Here is a 15,583-nt window from a genome sequence, read left to right as displayed (position 1 = left end):
CTGATACCACATATCACAATCATCTCTGATGTTTTATATGGATTATTTGAACATGATAGAGTAACCTTTTTTATTTGTTTTTTTTATTCTTTTAAACATGCAAGTTCACAACATGCAAACATCATCTTTTATATTAAGAAGCATATCTTAACATATTGTGTCATGCACATCAACACAAGCCCCTTTTCATAAGCCAAGCATTTTCCTTTCCTCTCTAATTAACAACACAGAGACCATTCAGTCTCATAACAGTGTGTATATAACTGTTAAACAGCCTGATAGCTGTGTCTTAGCCTCTATCCTTCCCTGATAGAGGCCTGCTCCGCAGCTAGGCCCCTGAGGTGGCCGCATATTTGTTGGGTGAGTAAGGAATGTGGTTACATGCCTTAGACATTAGCTATGACGGAGCGCTGGCTCCACAAGAGAGGGAGGGTGCAAGGGAGGTAGCAGAAGAGGAGGAGGGAGGGAGGGAGGGAGGGTAGAGTCTGAGCTCACGGCAAGTGAGCTCATTCACCCCCAGAGCTCGAGGAGAGAGTGCAGCTCCGTCATCCTCTTTGCAGAGCGAACGAAAGAGGAGGAGGGAGGGAAAGGGAGGAGTGTAAGCCAGCGACTGAGCGAATGAGAGACAGGGAGAGTGGAGCAGCACAACAATAGTGGGCTGCTCTTCTGGCTGTGGACTCACAGAGACAGAGAGAGCGCTCAGTGAGACACACAGACGCTCTGTAAACCAGCTGCAGGCAGAATACAGCTGGCTTATTCGTACAGGCATTACAGACTACTCACTTTTGTTTTTTCTTCTTGCGCTCTCTGTGGTGGCCATTCTTCACAAGACCACAGAATTACTGACTATTGACGCAGGAGCATTTTAGGAATTTTTGTGGTCATTGCATTCGTATGGGATTTTGGCCATAGGTGGACTTGCTTATGGGCTTTTTGAGGAGCATGTCCACAGACATTCTGGACTAGTGTGCCTTTATTTTTGTTGCACTGGGTCATCGCCTGGGCACTGGAACAGCTGACTTGAGCCGAGCATACTTGAGCACCAGCAGGAGTTTTGTCGACTTGGGATTTTTACTCTCAGACTGTGGTCTTACCTCGATCAGCTCTCTAAGGAGAACTTCTGTTTGTTTGTTCTGACATTTTTTTGTGTGGCAAGGGGGTCGCTCCATCCCTGAAAGAAGGAGCACCAGAACATTTCCATCTGTTTGTGTGTGTGTGTGTGTGTGTACGTGAGACAGAGTGTGTTCTGGGGGATGCCTCTGGATGTGGTGATTGCCCCAGCGGAGGACTGTTTTTGGCCGGACCTGCAGGACACAGACATGAGGCTGAAGATCAGGGTCCGCCGAATGAAGGAGGGGAGAGAGCTACGAGGTGTGTACCCACCTGGACACAGAGAAGGAGTGTGTGTGTGAGTGTGTGTTTGCAAAAAGAGGGGTACAAGTTCATAAGTGTATGAGAATATCCCTCTTTGGCATGTAACATGTTGAGGATGTAGGCCTTTGTGTACAGTGGTTACAGAGCTACACATAGTGAAAATGCAAAGACCTTTGAGTATAGTTCGGGGAGTTAAGCTGTAAAACACACCACCTGAAAACTGGTTAAGATGATTTGAATGAGGGGAAAGCCCCTGATAACGGTTTGTGCACTGCAGATGAGTACAAAGGCACAGTGGGCTCCCAGGTATTGAGGTATTCCAGTGCAGGCGTGCTGCAAATGAAAGATAGATGTGAAGTGAATTTTAAGGACGTCTAGCAGATCAATAGTGGGATTTACTGCTACAACAGGCTGAAAGAATACATTGCGGGGACCCAGCCAGACACGCTAATTATTTTCCCACCTATTTGTTTGCGCAGTTAATGTGTTTAGAAACAGAATAGGAAGAAGGAGGATTAGGAGGATGACATCATGAAGATGAGAAGCGATGAAGAGGAAAGAGAGGAGAGAAAAAGAGCTCAGGGGGGAAGAATGAGAGCCGTGACCCGCAGTATGACATAGTGCTCATGCTCTCTCAGCCTGTGGTCATTGAGATGTAAAACTATCACAAAGGCTCTTTCTCTTTCTTCTCCTCTGCTCTTGGCTTTTCTCTCTTTCTTGCTCACTCTCTCTCAGCAGAATGGCGTCTTGTGGAGATTATGTTATCAATATGTGTGCAGTGTGCACTGCAGGTGTTTAACATAACACCTTTTCACACAGAGAGATGAGGCAATGCAGAGCAACAGTGCTGTGGAAAAAAAAATCTTTTTTATACAGCATTACACTTACATGCACATTGTTCAAAATAGCCATTCCATCACTTCATATTATGGATATAAAGATGTAAAGTTTGTATTTAAATGTAGAGATATATGCATATCAGGGCATATCACAGAGGCGGTTAGAAGCAGTTAGCACAGCAGCTCTCCACACCTGCCACTCTTCACACTGTGTGTTTCTGTGTGTTTGTATGTGTGTGTGTGTGTGTGTGTGTGTGTGTGTGTGTGTGTACGGTTCATCTCTTTACAGTGAGGTTTTGCTGCTGGAACTCGTCAGCTCAGAGAAAGCTAGCAAATAAAAATCACACGTTTTCCATCAGGTGGTGAAAATAGAATTGTTTCTGTCACAGGTTATTTTGAGTTACTTCAACATGTCTCTGTGGAAATAGACTTGTGAATACAGCCTAGCATACAGCAGGGTTTACAGTCCTATATTGCAATAACATGGTACTGCTGAAACAGCAATTGATCAAAGTGACATGCTGCCGCTATCTGTCCATGGAGATAGAAGAACAATAAACAGTTTAACCATCAGCCATGGCATGTTAATCATACAGTCATTCCCAGCCGTCATCAACATGACGCCCCGCATGAAAAGCGATGACCTCATCCTACTATCTCAACTATGGACTGTCAATCTAGGCCTTTCTGACAGACGTGGCTATCAACCGCCCACTCTGCCCCCTAAAACACACGCACACCCATCGCTCCTCCAGGCTGCAGCACAGCCTTTGTGGAGCTGAGTGGGACATGTGTGCAATGATGTCATGTTGGGAGGGTGAGGGATGTGGAGGGGAGGGGGGTCACATTGAGATGCTAATGTCCCCTCATAGTGGAGGGGACAGCTGGAGGGGCACAGAGGATGGCGTCATGTCTCCCCCGATATGAACCACAGAGGAGAGCAATGGAGGGGTGCGGGGTAGTCATTCAGGCAGATCAATGCCCCCAGGCTGTGGAGGGTGTGTGTGTATGTGTGTATGTACACGCCTGCCTTGTGTGTCCCCCCCCCCCTTCCCCATTAACAGACGAGTTAAAGAGGGACAGGGGCAGGAGGGTGAGGGGGGTGAGCTTGTATTGACGAGGCAGTCAATTGTAACAACAGCAGTGATGTAACAGCAGAGCTCCCATTAACCACAACAGCCAGGCAGCCAGGTGTTGTGTGTCTCTGTCCGACCGCTCAATGTCTCTGGGATTCCACTTCCATTCATCTTTCAGCTTTTTCTCTATTGATTCGCCAAGCAGCACAGCTCCAAGTAGCCTGAATTTAATCCAAATGTCTTCTGCTAAATACACACTTTCATGTCTGTGGCAGAATAACCTGTTCCTTTGACTTGAAATGTGGATATGAGGTTAGCTGTAGGAAATGACATGATGAGGAAGGGGACTGCCGCTCACTGCCAGCGAACAAAAGGAGGCCTGAGTGCTTGGCTCTGACAGGGCAAGAGGGGAAAATTAGCAGTTGCATAAGTGATGAAGTGGGCAGAGGAAAACGGAAAAAGGAAGTCACCGCTGGCGAGCGCAGCCGATGGCGACACAGTGCCCTCTTTCCCGGTTGTGTGTTTGCCTACCCCAACATTTTCTCCCTTTTTTTTTTTTTTTTCTTCAGCGCTTGTGTGTTCGGAATTGGGTTAGTCACATCCTGCCCAAGTATATTTTCCAGAAGTAAAAGATACATGACGTATCACCATTCAAAAAGTGATGTGGAGGCCCAAAAATAAATGTTTGAATAATATTTCTGTGTGGCGAAAGATCACAACTTCAGCATGTGATAGAAAATGTTTTTCTGTTTTCAAGTTAAACTGTCGGGCAACCAGACACAAAGATGAAATCTCTTCTCGAGAATTGGAGAAAAAATTGGAGTTTTTGCAGCCAGCCAAGTTCATCTGTTGAGTTTAAAGTAGCAGTGCGTGTTAGTCTCTGCTGATTAGCATGCTGCACTGAAGGTGAACTCATCTCTCCCTTTTGACTTTCTGATGTCATCTTCACGGACAGCTGGGCTTGTGTGTGTCACCGGGTATTTTCGGTGACCTCAGCGTGAGTGTACAGTGTGTTTATGTGCATGCTTTGTGTTCTCAGATTGGAATGGACGTGTGTGTCATCGTTTTCTTTTGGAGAATGTGAGGCCATGTCTCTTTGGGTTATTTGGTCCTCGCTGTTCTATGTGTGTGTGTGTGTGTGTGTGTGTGTGTGTGTGTGTCAGTGTGTTCATCTGCCCTTTGGACACTTGCTCTGTGTGTTTTATTCCATCTTGACAACACTCAGGGGGACAGGATGAGCCAACTGTCATCAACATCACTGTCCTTCCTTTTCGTCATGGCAACCTCAAGTAGAGTGGGGTCAGGTGACAAGGTGACAATAACACGCTATCTCCTGCGCGACTGACGTCCATTAGCGCCAGCCATGTAAAGCTTTGACTACAAGGAAGGTGTTTGTAATTGTGTTGACGTAATGTCACTGTAATGTAATGGCCCTTAAAAAAGCACACAGGCACACTCAGTCCTGGTCTCTTATCTCTAACTTCAGTCTCCCTTCATTCCAGTAACCCCTTACTCACTCTCCCAGCCGTCACACTCTGGCTCACCAGTTTTCCTTCTGTTTTTAATGTTTATTTAACACCAAATGAGGTCATCTACAGCAATCATGGCTGTAATTATTAATCCAGAACAACATGAGATCAAAGGGCAAGAACATGTTTAGAAGAGCGTTTTCATTCATGTGTTCACTTCCCTTCATACAAACTTTCTCCTCACACGCACACACACACACACACATACGCTGTGTCCACTGTGGAACGTCCTGTCTTCTGTCCTTCTAACAACTCTCCAACAATGTCCTCACATAGAAAGGGAAATGGTTGCTGTGTGACGCGATGGCTTTTCCTGTTGATTTAACTGTCTCCAGGAACATGCTGCTTCCTCACACAGATACTGTATATGCCTGTGGCGGTAGCTATATGTAGCACTATTTATTTTCTTAACATGTGTGCGTGAGTGTGTGTGTGCACTCCACACCAGCAGCAGCTTGGGAACAGAGAAACCAGGAAGAAACCCTTCAAAGAACTACCCTTCCTCCCTCTGTTTTATCAATTACCGATGCAGTAGCACCACCCATAGGATCACTAGAAAGAGGCTCAAGGGGAAACTGTGCAGTGCCAGCACAGTTTAAGGCCAAATTGTGAACTACAAATGTCTGTTTAGTCTACACTATAGAGGCCAAAAAGGTTAGATCATAGAGTCATGCTAGCAGCCTTTCCTCCTTTGCATTAAGCCCTCTCTCCTGTTTCCTGAGAGTTATCTGATCGCTCTTTCTGCATCTATCCATCTACCCTTCCCCTCCACTCCAGCCCCCATGAGGAGCGCTGATGTCATTGCTCCGCCGGTTGCCATTAATAGCTGGAAACAGACAGGCCTTCTTTACTTTGCTCTTAAAGGGACAGTGCACCCAGAATAGCACTGGGTCATGAGGATGCATCCAGCCTGCTCACTCCTCAGAGGCTGTGGTGTTGTGAAATAGTATTGAAATACCAAATTTGCATTTCTCCAAGATATTTCTTCTTCTTTTTTTTATTCTCAGCTTATTATTCTTTCTTTATCCTCAATCTTGTATTTGTTGAGTACACAGTGCGTGCTGCTGACACTGTGTGCTCTGTGTGTGTGTGTGTGTGTGTGTGTGTGTGTGTGTGTGTTTGCCAGCCGTTGCTACATGAGTAGTGCAGCTGGGTGTGTGTTACAACGGAAGGCAAAGTCCTCCCTGCACTGTGCTGTGTGTGCTACTTTAGAAGAGTGATGTCATGTCTCACTCACTCTCACTCTGTGACCGTGTGTTTGTGTGTGTGTGTGTGTGTGTGTGTGTGTGTGTGTGTGTTTGTGTGTGTGCTACGTCCCAGATTGGGTCAGGCAGGGCTGAACCTAGATTAGGTTCTAATCTCCTTTCTGGGGCTCAGGGTTTCCTTGAAGCACTCCCCTCCTTTCTCCACACTCCTCAGCGAGGTCATTACCCACACACACAGACACATACACACACACTTCACACCTCACACCTCACCCCCACCTCCTTTCTTTGGCCCCTACCCTGTAGTTATACAACCACGGTACTGCAGAGTAATGATGAGTGTGGGTGTTTGTGTATGTGTGTGTGTGTGTGTGTGTGCAGGAATGGGGGCGAGCAGTGCTTATGTGGTGCATGTATGTGTTTGTGTGTGTGTGTGTATGTGTGTGCGTGTGCAGGAATGGGGGCGAGCAGTGCTTGTGTGTGTGTGTGTGTGTGTTGCACAGAGAATTATAGGCAGTGAGAGTGAATATTGAGAACATGTTGCCTGCAAGATTATGTGATCATGCCTTCAGATTGTATCTTCTCAGAGTGTATCATCTTGTTAATATGTGAGTGTGTGTGTGAGCATATGCATGGCCGTGCGTGTGTGTGTGTGTGTGTGTGTGTGTGTGTGTGTGTGTGTGTGTGTGTGTGCAGGCGTGTGTGCTGTGCGGTTGTCAGGGGGATGTTACTGGGCCTCTGTCCTGGCCCTGCACCTGTGGCCTCTCTCATTCCCCCGGCCTGACGCAATGCACTGCTACAGGACATGAGCTCATGCAGGAAACAGAGCCACACACACACATATGCACATATGCCAAAAGTGGAGCCGCCTGCCTCTTAAAGGGCCAGACACATACATTCCTGGACGCCCAGCAGTTAACCTAACTCACACACAGAAGCACAGAGAGCCTCTTCTTTGCTCCTGTTACACTAAGCGGACACTGTAGCCCATATTCACCTCTGAAAGTCTATAGAGCGTCTGTTTGCTCTGCTAATGGTGGTGCAATGTTTTTTTTTCTTCAGGGTCTTTGTAGAGTTCCCAGTGTGTTGTGTGACTGCTCTGCGGAAAACCATTAGTGTAACTAACCAGTTCTCTCCTTCTCTTCTTTCTCTGCAGGAGGCTTTGCTGCTTTCTCCTCCTGTTTCCCCGGCCTGTGTGAAGGGAAGCCGGCCACTGCTCTACCTATGAGCTTGTCCCAGCCCTGCTTGCCTGTGGCTAATGTAGGGCCCACTCGCATCCTGCCACACCTTTACCTAGGCTCACAGAAAGATGTTCTCAACAAGGTTAGTATAGTTTATAATGTATAGTTATCGTATAGCATGTCGTTTCACTCAGTTGATTATTCTCTGAAAGATAACTGACTTGTTATTGTTACCTGGCAACAAAAATGACCTTGAACTCCTTTTATCTGTATCTCTGCAGGATCTGATGGCACAGAATGGTATCACCTATGTGCTGAATGCCAGCAACACCTGCCCCAAGCCAGACTTTATCAGCGAGAGCCACTTCATGCGCATCCCAGTTAACGACAACTACTGCGAGAAATTGCTTCCCTGGCTGGACAAAACTAATGAATTCATTGGTAAGCAGGGAAAAATAATAGTACAAGACATAATGTGTTTGGACTGAAGTTGAAGATTAGCAGTACAAAGCACAATAGCCCCTGAAGGAAGTGAATTCATCTCCAGTTATGTGTTAAAGAATGCCATGAAACTCAATCCCACATATCCGCATATTGTTGCAGTTAACGAACGTTCACGTGCAGCGCAGGTAACAATAGCATCAGGTACAACACATCCATTCAGATGATCCCCTGTACTCTTCCAGGAAATGTCAGTTTGCTTTCAGTAGGCGTTGATTGTCTCCAGAGACTCTGTGCTAAAGACAAACCCTGTCAGGGATCTGTGGTGTTGTGTGCATTTGTGTATAGTTTTGTGTATTCATACTTGTGCATTTCTTCCTCCCCAACAGACAAAGCTAAGGTGTCAAACTGCAGAGTCATTGTGCACTGCCTGGCTGGAATCTCACGTTCAGCAACCATTGCCATTGCATACATCATGAAGACAATGGGCTTGTCATCAGATGATGCCTACAGGTACGCTTGCTCCTCCCACCCACCACCAGCTGAGCTAAGGTGTCAGCCCCAGTCAAAAAGCAACTCACTGTTGAAAGAAATGATAGACGATTTCCTCATCCCCGCCCCCCCAGTCGTGAGAAATGAAATTGTTAAATGGCTGCCAGGGATGAGAACGTGTACAAAAGGCTGTGCTTTTGACAACGCTGGCACAGGATTATGTATTGTGCTTCAGTAAAACGGTTCACACCGTACACCTAGTTCATCTAGGGTAATTCTGACTTGAGAAAAGTTCCTTAGTAAGTTTAGGATTTCAGACACGGTTAAAATTACTATACTTGGCCACAGATGGTACTCAACCCATTTACAAGAGTGATCCTCAAACTGATTTCCTGTAACTAATATTTTCTTACCTTTGTCCTCCTCACAGGTTTGTAAAGGACCGAAGACCGTCCATATCCCCCAACTTCAACTTCCTGGGTCAGCTGCTGGAGTTTGAGAAGGGCCTGCAATTACTCCAAGCTCTAAATTCAAGCTCTGATGATAAGATCTCTGAAGGCAATACTAAGCAAAACTCAGAGGTTAATGGTGTCAGCACAGGTTTCGAGATGAATGGTCACCACAGCAACTATGACTCATCTGTGGCAGAGCCACAGATCCCACCAGAACCCAAGCTACCATCACCCACCTCCCTCCAGCAAGGCTTCAACGGCCTGCACCTCTCCGCAGAGAGGATCATGGACACTAACCGGCTCAAACGCTCCTTCTCTCTGGACATTAAGTCTGTCTACTCCCCTAACAGTCCCCACTGCCTCAGCATGGCACCCACACACTCTGAAGACGTCCCTAAGCTGTGCAAACTTGACAGCCCAGGAACAGGCACCTCTAATGGTGTCTGCTCCCAGTCTCCCGTCCTAGACAGTCCCAGCTCCTCTGATTCGCCGTTCCCCTCACCAGGCAGCGGGGGCAGCATCGGAGGTTTGGGGTTCGGAGGAAGTGAAGGAGTCCATCGGTCTGGTTCTTCCTCTTCCAGACCCAGGAGAAAACCCAAGCACAGTTGTGGCAGTTCCCCAGTCCACTCCCAACCACACCACCCCCCCCAGTCCCTCAGCTTGTCGCTGGACCACAAGAGCCCCAGTCTGGACGAGAACATAAAGGGCTCCCTGCTCTTGTCACTTCCCTCTCTGCCCACTGTGGGATCTGGGGCCATGTGGACCAAACACAGAGACACTGTCCAGGCCACCACTCCTGTCACTCCCGTCACCCCCACCACAGATGCCCCCTGGCACTTCGGGGCAGAGGAGGGCGGTGAGGGTGAGATGGAGCTAGGGGGAGGAGGGGGTGGAGGGGGAGAGCAGTCGTCGGTGAGGTTTGGGAGCAGCTCGGCGTATGTGGCGTTTGGGTGCAGCGAAGGTGTGCGGTTACGAGACAAATCTCAGAAGGAGAAGCCCTCGGCGCCACAGACACAGAGAGACCACCGGGACTCAACGTCGTCGTCCACAGTGACCTTGTCCAACAGCGCAAACAACAGCGGGCCTTCGTCAGAGAAGCAGTTCAAGCGGCGCAGCTGTCAGATGGAATTCGAGGAGGGCATTTCAGAGACACGGTCCCGGGAGGAACTGGGGAAGATTGGGAAGCAGTCGAGCTTCTCCGGGAGCATGGAGATAATCGAGGTATCCTGACAGATAATGGACATGATCAGGGCTGTCCCTTGGGGGCAAAAATGGACCTGTTTAGAAGGAGTGCAAGAAGAGGACATATGAGGGGGAGCAGAGGAGGTTTTTTTGTGTTCCCCTCACAGACAGTGTTAAAGACTCCAACTGAGAAAATACAAAGCAGAGAGTTAATGTGAAAAGGTTAGCAGGCGAACTAGCATTCGCACCTGGACAGACAGAGCCTGAGATGTGGTGCTTAGCAGACCATAATCATCCTGAACTCTCATACAAATCTGAAGAAAAGTCTGGGGGAGGGTGAGGTAAATGGGGTGACTGTAGGTACTGAAACTCTTCATTTTTCTGAGCTCTGTCACAGATAAAAAGAAATGACCCAGGGCAAATGTCAAGTTGCATCCTTTATTATATAGAATACCCCTATTTTGACAGAGTTCGGACACGAACTGCTTGCCTGTGGTCAAATGTTAGTGTGCTTCAGTGGGTGTATAGCTCGTGATTTGAACCAAGACCCCTGTTTCCTCCCGAAGCTTCACCCCAGTGTCTGAAAAGCCTCAGAACCTCGCACGGCTACGTCCGCCCCCTTTCCCAGTGGCTCTGCCTGCTTCAGACTCTGTGTCAACTGCATCATCAACAATAACAGACTCCTTAACGACACCATCACCTCACATCACCACAGCACAAGGCAGGGAGATCCCACGGACTCCCTCTCTCTATACTAAGGACTTCATAAGCGGTACTGCATCCAAAAACAATGAAGGATCGTCAGCATTTTCACCGCGTTGATAAAAAGACTTTGAGTTGAAGACGGGCAGTGCCCCCCCCGCCCCCGACCCCTCTCCACACCTCTGCCCCCACCCCCAAAGCACAGTGTGTCTTTTCTGACTTTGGCTCCCTTGTTTCCAGTGTTAACAACCCGATGGGACTGAGGTTTCAGGATGGTGAAGAGGGTTCGCTTTATTGGCCCTTGAGCTCCTTTATTGACTCCCCCAAGCCCCCTCCCACTGCTCCACCTATGGTCGCCACTGAGCATGCACCCGAAAGGCTGACAACAGAAAGACAAATACTATATATACAATATGAATATATATAGCAATTTTAATGGACTTCTAATGGACTCTTTTGTTCAGTTATAGTTTTAATTTATTGTATTGGTTCATTCTGGTAATGAGAAATAATATAATGTTTTGTGGATTTATTTCTTTTTTCTTTTGTTGAATTATTATTATTATTATTATTATTATTATTTGCTGTATGGTATTTATGAACACACACTCATACAAATACACACATTCAACAAATTCAAGCAAGCAATGTGTGCTGTTCCTTCTTTGGGGAGAGTGATGTATGACTTTGAAATGCACTTTTCTGCTTTCTGGTAACCAAGTTCAATTACCATCCACACTCTGGCTGCATGATATTTCCAAAAGCCAAGTCTTGAGTTTTAACAGTACAAATACAGAGCCTCTGTTTGGTGTTAGGATGGTACAGACATCCCGCTAGTGAGATCTTTAAGAACAGATCTCTGTTTTGGCTCATCTGCAGTGTGTATTCATGGATTTATCACAATTGAGGGCTTAAGCATGAACTAAAGAGACTGTTTTGTTCGATCCTGTCCAGGAGAAGACAGAGTAGCCGAACACTCTAATCATTCTTTTACAGTAAAACATTTTCTGCCAGTTTCATGAGAGCTTGCATAACAACAACTATATGCAAACAGACGCACGCTCTTTCACAAGTTTGAGATTCAAAAGAATCGCACCGAGTGTCCTCTCCGAGCCAGCACCAGTTCGTCATTATCATAGCGCGTCCCACCAAAGCTGAAACCAACACGCACACACATACACACCCTACACTGTATGCACTTACACCTATATTCACACATGTAAAGCATAGGCCCTACACACACCCTTTTGTTCATTCTCAGGGGATCTTTCAGTGAGCCAAGCCCGGCACAGGGTACACAGCTGCTGGTACATCAGCACAATGCATGTCCGTAAAGCACCCTCGCTTTCTCTCTCTCTCAGTCTTTTTATTGCTCTTATTTCTTATTTCCCAAAGCTTTGATAAAAACGGCATAGTAAAATTGAAAGAAAAAAAAAGTGGATCTTCATATCCAGACATGAAAAATGTTGCTCTCCTGGTGCGAGATGATTATTTATTTATAATGTAAAATGTTGTTTTCCTTTGACCCTTGATTAGCTTTTCTCTCTGGCGAACTCTGACCTTTGACCTTGTGCTGCTGCAGCTACAGTAAGTTCAGATAGATTCCTATGTCCCCCCCAACCCCCTCCCCGAGGCTCAAGCAACCTCTCCTCTCCCTCCTCAATATATTTTTAAGAAATGTTGTTAGAATTATTTATGACATGTAACAAAGATGATGCAGGCTGTCCCATTTGCTAAATCTGTTGTTATTGAATTATTATTATTATTATTATTATTATTATTATTATTATGTTGTGTAAATAGCAACACATCTAAGAACATTGATGAATTTAGATGAGTTTTTAAAAGAAAATCCTGATACCTTAGGCTGCTTGACGCAAAAATACCTCAGGTTCTATTGAAAGGCTTTTCCTTCCCCTGTAAATGTTTTGTGAAAATGAGACAAAAATACAGACATGACAAAATACAAACTCTTCTCTGCTTCTTCTTCTTCTTCTTGTGTGCTTGCATGAGGGATAAACGGGGGCTGGGAAGGGAATTCCAGTGAAACAGATGTACAACACCATTACGACATCCCGAGTCATGGAGTCTTCATATTGATTTTGTGTTTAACAAACTCCACTTCACTTCTGACCACAAAACACAGCTTCATTGATTTTTTTTCTTTTCCTCAGATACTGCCAATGCCACATGCTTCCATATGGTGATGGGATGATGAATTATTTAATAGAAGAGATTAATTCTGAATGACTTTCCAGAGAGAGAAGGCCTAGATTATTATGAACCAAACTATTGCATATAATGTCACTGGATTGGAATTTGATTGATTAGAAAAAACAGTAGTAGAAGAAATACTCAGGTCCCGAACATAAGTAAAAGTAGTAATACCACAATGTACAAATACTCTATTACAAGTAAATGTCCTGCTTTCAAAATTATACTGTAGTTAAGGTACAAAAGTATTGTAACTGTATCAGCAAAATATGCTTCAATATGAAGCTATAGCATGACTCTGTCTAAAGCTAAAAGGCAAAACTAAATCCTCCTACCAGCACCTATAAACATGATGATCATAACATGATGTGTCTTGTAAAAAAAATGACATGTTATAAAGTTTTACGGGGGTTAACCCACAGAGCTCGGCTAGCCGTTTCCCCCTGCTTCCACTTCTTACACTAAGCTAACGTTAAGCTGTTGGCTTCATTTAACAGACAAGCATTGATCTTATCTAATGGTTCCTTACAAACTGTTCATATATATCATATGTATAGTTATATAATTTTATCATTATTATTATTAATGATTTGACATGTTTGCAGCATTTCAATGTTGCTCATTTCACTACTTTATGTGTTTATGTGTTGCGATAGTGTTCGTGATATTTTATGAGCTCATCAGATGTTTTGTATGTAAAATCTCAATCTGCAAAGTAACCAACTTTCAAATAAATGCAGTGAGGTAAAAGGTATATAATATTTCCCACTGAAATGTGAAAAAAAAACTGAAAAAACTCAAGTAAAAGTACAAAAACCTCAAAAATTGTATTTTTGTAAAGTAATAGAGTAAATGTGCTTAGTTACTCTATTCTACCATATAAAGCCAACATTCTTAGTTGCTTTAATGCCTTTTTTGTCTCAGTTATAAGGGTCAGTGAACAGGTCCTACAAACAGGAGACAGTGCTGGCTGTTAATTACCATCCAGAAGATTTAAAACAAATCATCAAAATCATAAATATAAGTGTTTCTGTCAGTATTAGCTCACTACTAGCTGACAAAGGGAATATGTGTGTTATCTGACACATATGACAGTCATCCAGAAGATAGACAGACCGTAAAGACATAACTTCATAACAGAGAGCGACGTGCAAGACAAGAACATGGATGTGTGTGTCTAATAATAGGGAAACCACACCTCTGAGGCACATCACTCCGTTGTTCCCTGTCTTCTCTCAGATTGACTCATTGTCTGCCGTTATCCCTTCTGCTTCCTCTTCTCACTCCCAACACACACACACACACACACACACACACACATACACCTACAGGTTTGCCTTCGAACGCCCCCCCCCCCCCTTCCCCTCGCTCCACCTCTTCCTTATCCGACTGTGTCTGTGGGCACAGGAGTGGGAGGGTGGCTGGTGAGGGTGCGGTGTTTGCCAATGATGTGATGTGTTTGAACAGCGCTTACCTCCAGGGGAAGAGAGAATGAGATGAGGTAGTGGTGTGTGTGCGTGGGTGTGTGTGTATGTGTGTGTGAGAAAGAGAAAGACAAAGAGAGGTATTTGCCCCCAGAGTACACAGTGTTACAAAAAAACAGTGTTCAAATCCAGCGGGAGGCCAATTCATCGCATCCCCTCAATGGGGGCTTGACTACAAAAGGCAGTTTTGGTTTCATGATGTCATAGTGGAATTTCACCTTGTGCAATCAAACGATGTCTCCCCCAAACAAAGCATCACTCCCAAAGCTCCACCGTTTAGTACCATCTTTCCAGAACAACTAGTGTGTTGTTGTGGGACTGGCGAGTGGAGAAGGAAAGGAGGAGCAGCAAAGGAGATGGAGCAAATCCTTTCAACACACACATAACACATGCAAAACCAGATGGCCCTTGGACTTTTTTTGGTGAGCACAATGCCGTGTTAATGAGCGTTTCACTGAGTCCAATAGGAGACAGGCAGAGGTAATGGCATTACCAGCATCTCCAGCTGAGTCCCACTGCTTTTCCGTGTATGTGTATGTGTGTGTGTGTGTGTGTGTGACTTTATTTCATGGGCATCATGGGAATTCCCCCTGACAAGACCACCACGGTAATGGAATACATAAAAAAATCCCACTTTCTCACTTTCACTCTCTAACATGAACGGCCCTCCTGGCATGTTGGCGTGTGTATTTATCACCCAGATCATAACAGATAATCCTTTCACAATATGCTTCCTCTGAGCGTGTGCGTGCGTGTGTGTGTGTGTGTGTTTGTTTTTCAAGGTGCCCTCAGCTCGTATTATATGGATCTGCATCTCGGGTAACCTGCTGTCTCTCCTCTGCTGTGCTGAAGTCTGCACTTCTATGCAGGTTTCCTGTTGCCAGTGTACTGTACCCCCTCCCGAAATAGCTTTCTGAAGTTATTTATCGGTCAGTTTTTGCTCTTTTTAGCTTTTATCTTACATCTCAACTGGCTTGAGTGCCTCTTAACCCCCCTTAACATACAGATGACCCCTTTTATTTCCTCTTTAGCAGCTTTAAGATTGTTGAACTCATCTAATACAGTTGTCATATACTCTGTATAAGCTTGTTCCAGCTCTTCACTGAAGATATATGATGTTCACACTTTTTCCACAAATATCCTAAATATTTAAACCCAAGACTGTTTTATGTGGCTGCACCATTTCATCAAATGGACACATTCTAGATGTCTCGTGCATCATTTTATGCAAATTTCCCTTGATTTCAGTCTGAGAAATTCACACAACTTTTCACTAGAATTGAAAATAAAGACTTGATTTGAATAATATTTGGCTGCCCAGCATGGGTGCCAAAAGATCCCACTGATGGCGACCCATTCACAATTCTCACTGAATTCTGTCCACCATGTGTCCTATCATGGTCTGGCAGTCA

The 15,583-nt window shown here is 45.3% G+C and overlaps 1 protein-coding gene across 4 annotated transcripts in view; it reads left to right on the top strand.

Annotated features, from left to right (window-relative positions):
* Window positions 1–12,443, top strand: part of dusp8a (dual specificity phosphatase 8a) — a 46,158-nt gene extending 33,715 nt beyond the window's left edge. For 3 of the 4 annotated variants that reach the window (XM_067589260.1, XM_067589261.1, XM_067589262.1), the window contains 4 exons: window positions 7,180–7,346; window positions 7,486–7,645; window positions 8,035–8,158; window positions 8,568–12,443. In XM_067589260.1, the coding sequence (XP_067445361.1) occupies window positions 7,180–7,346; window positions 7,486–7,645; window positions 8,035–8,158; window positions 8,568–9,819 (1,703 nt within the window). In that variant the 3' untranslated portion in view covers window positions 9,820–12,443. Of the gene's footprint in view, window positions 1–503; window positions 1,372–7,179; window positions 7,347–7,485; window positions 7,646–8,034; window positions 8,159–8,567 lie in introns of those variants that run through there. The other variant, XM_067589263.1, reaches the window with a different exon arrangement.
* Window positions 12,444–15,583: the final 3,140 nt, after the last annotated feature.

Source organism: Thunnus thynnus, chromosome 5, assembly GCF_963924715.1.
Source record: "Thunnus thynnus chromosome 5, fThuThy2.1, whole genome shotgun sequence".
NCBI classification, from domain to species: Eukaryota; Metazoa; Chordata; class Actinopteri; order Scombriformes; family Scombridae; genus Thunnus; species Thunnus thynnus.
This window is presented reverse-complemented; position numbering and strand designations above follow the sequence as displayed.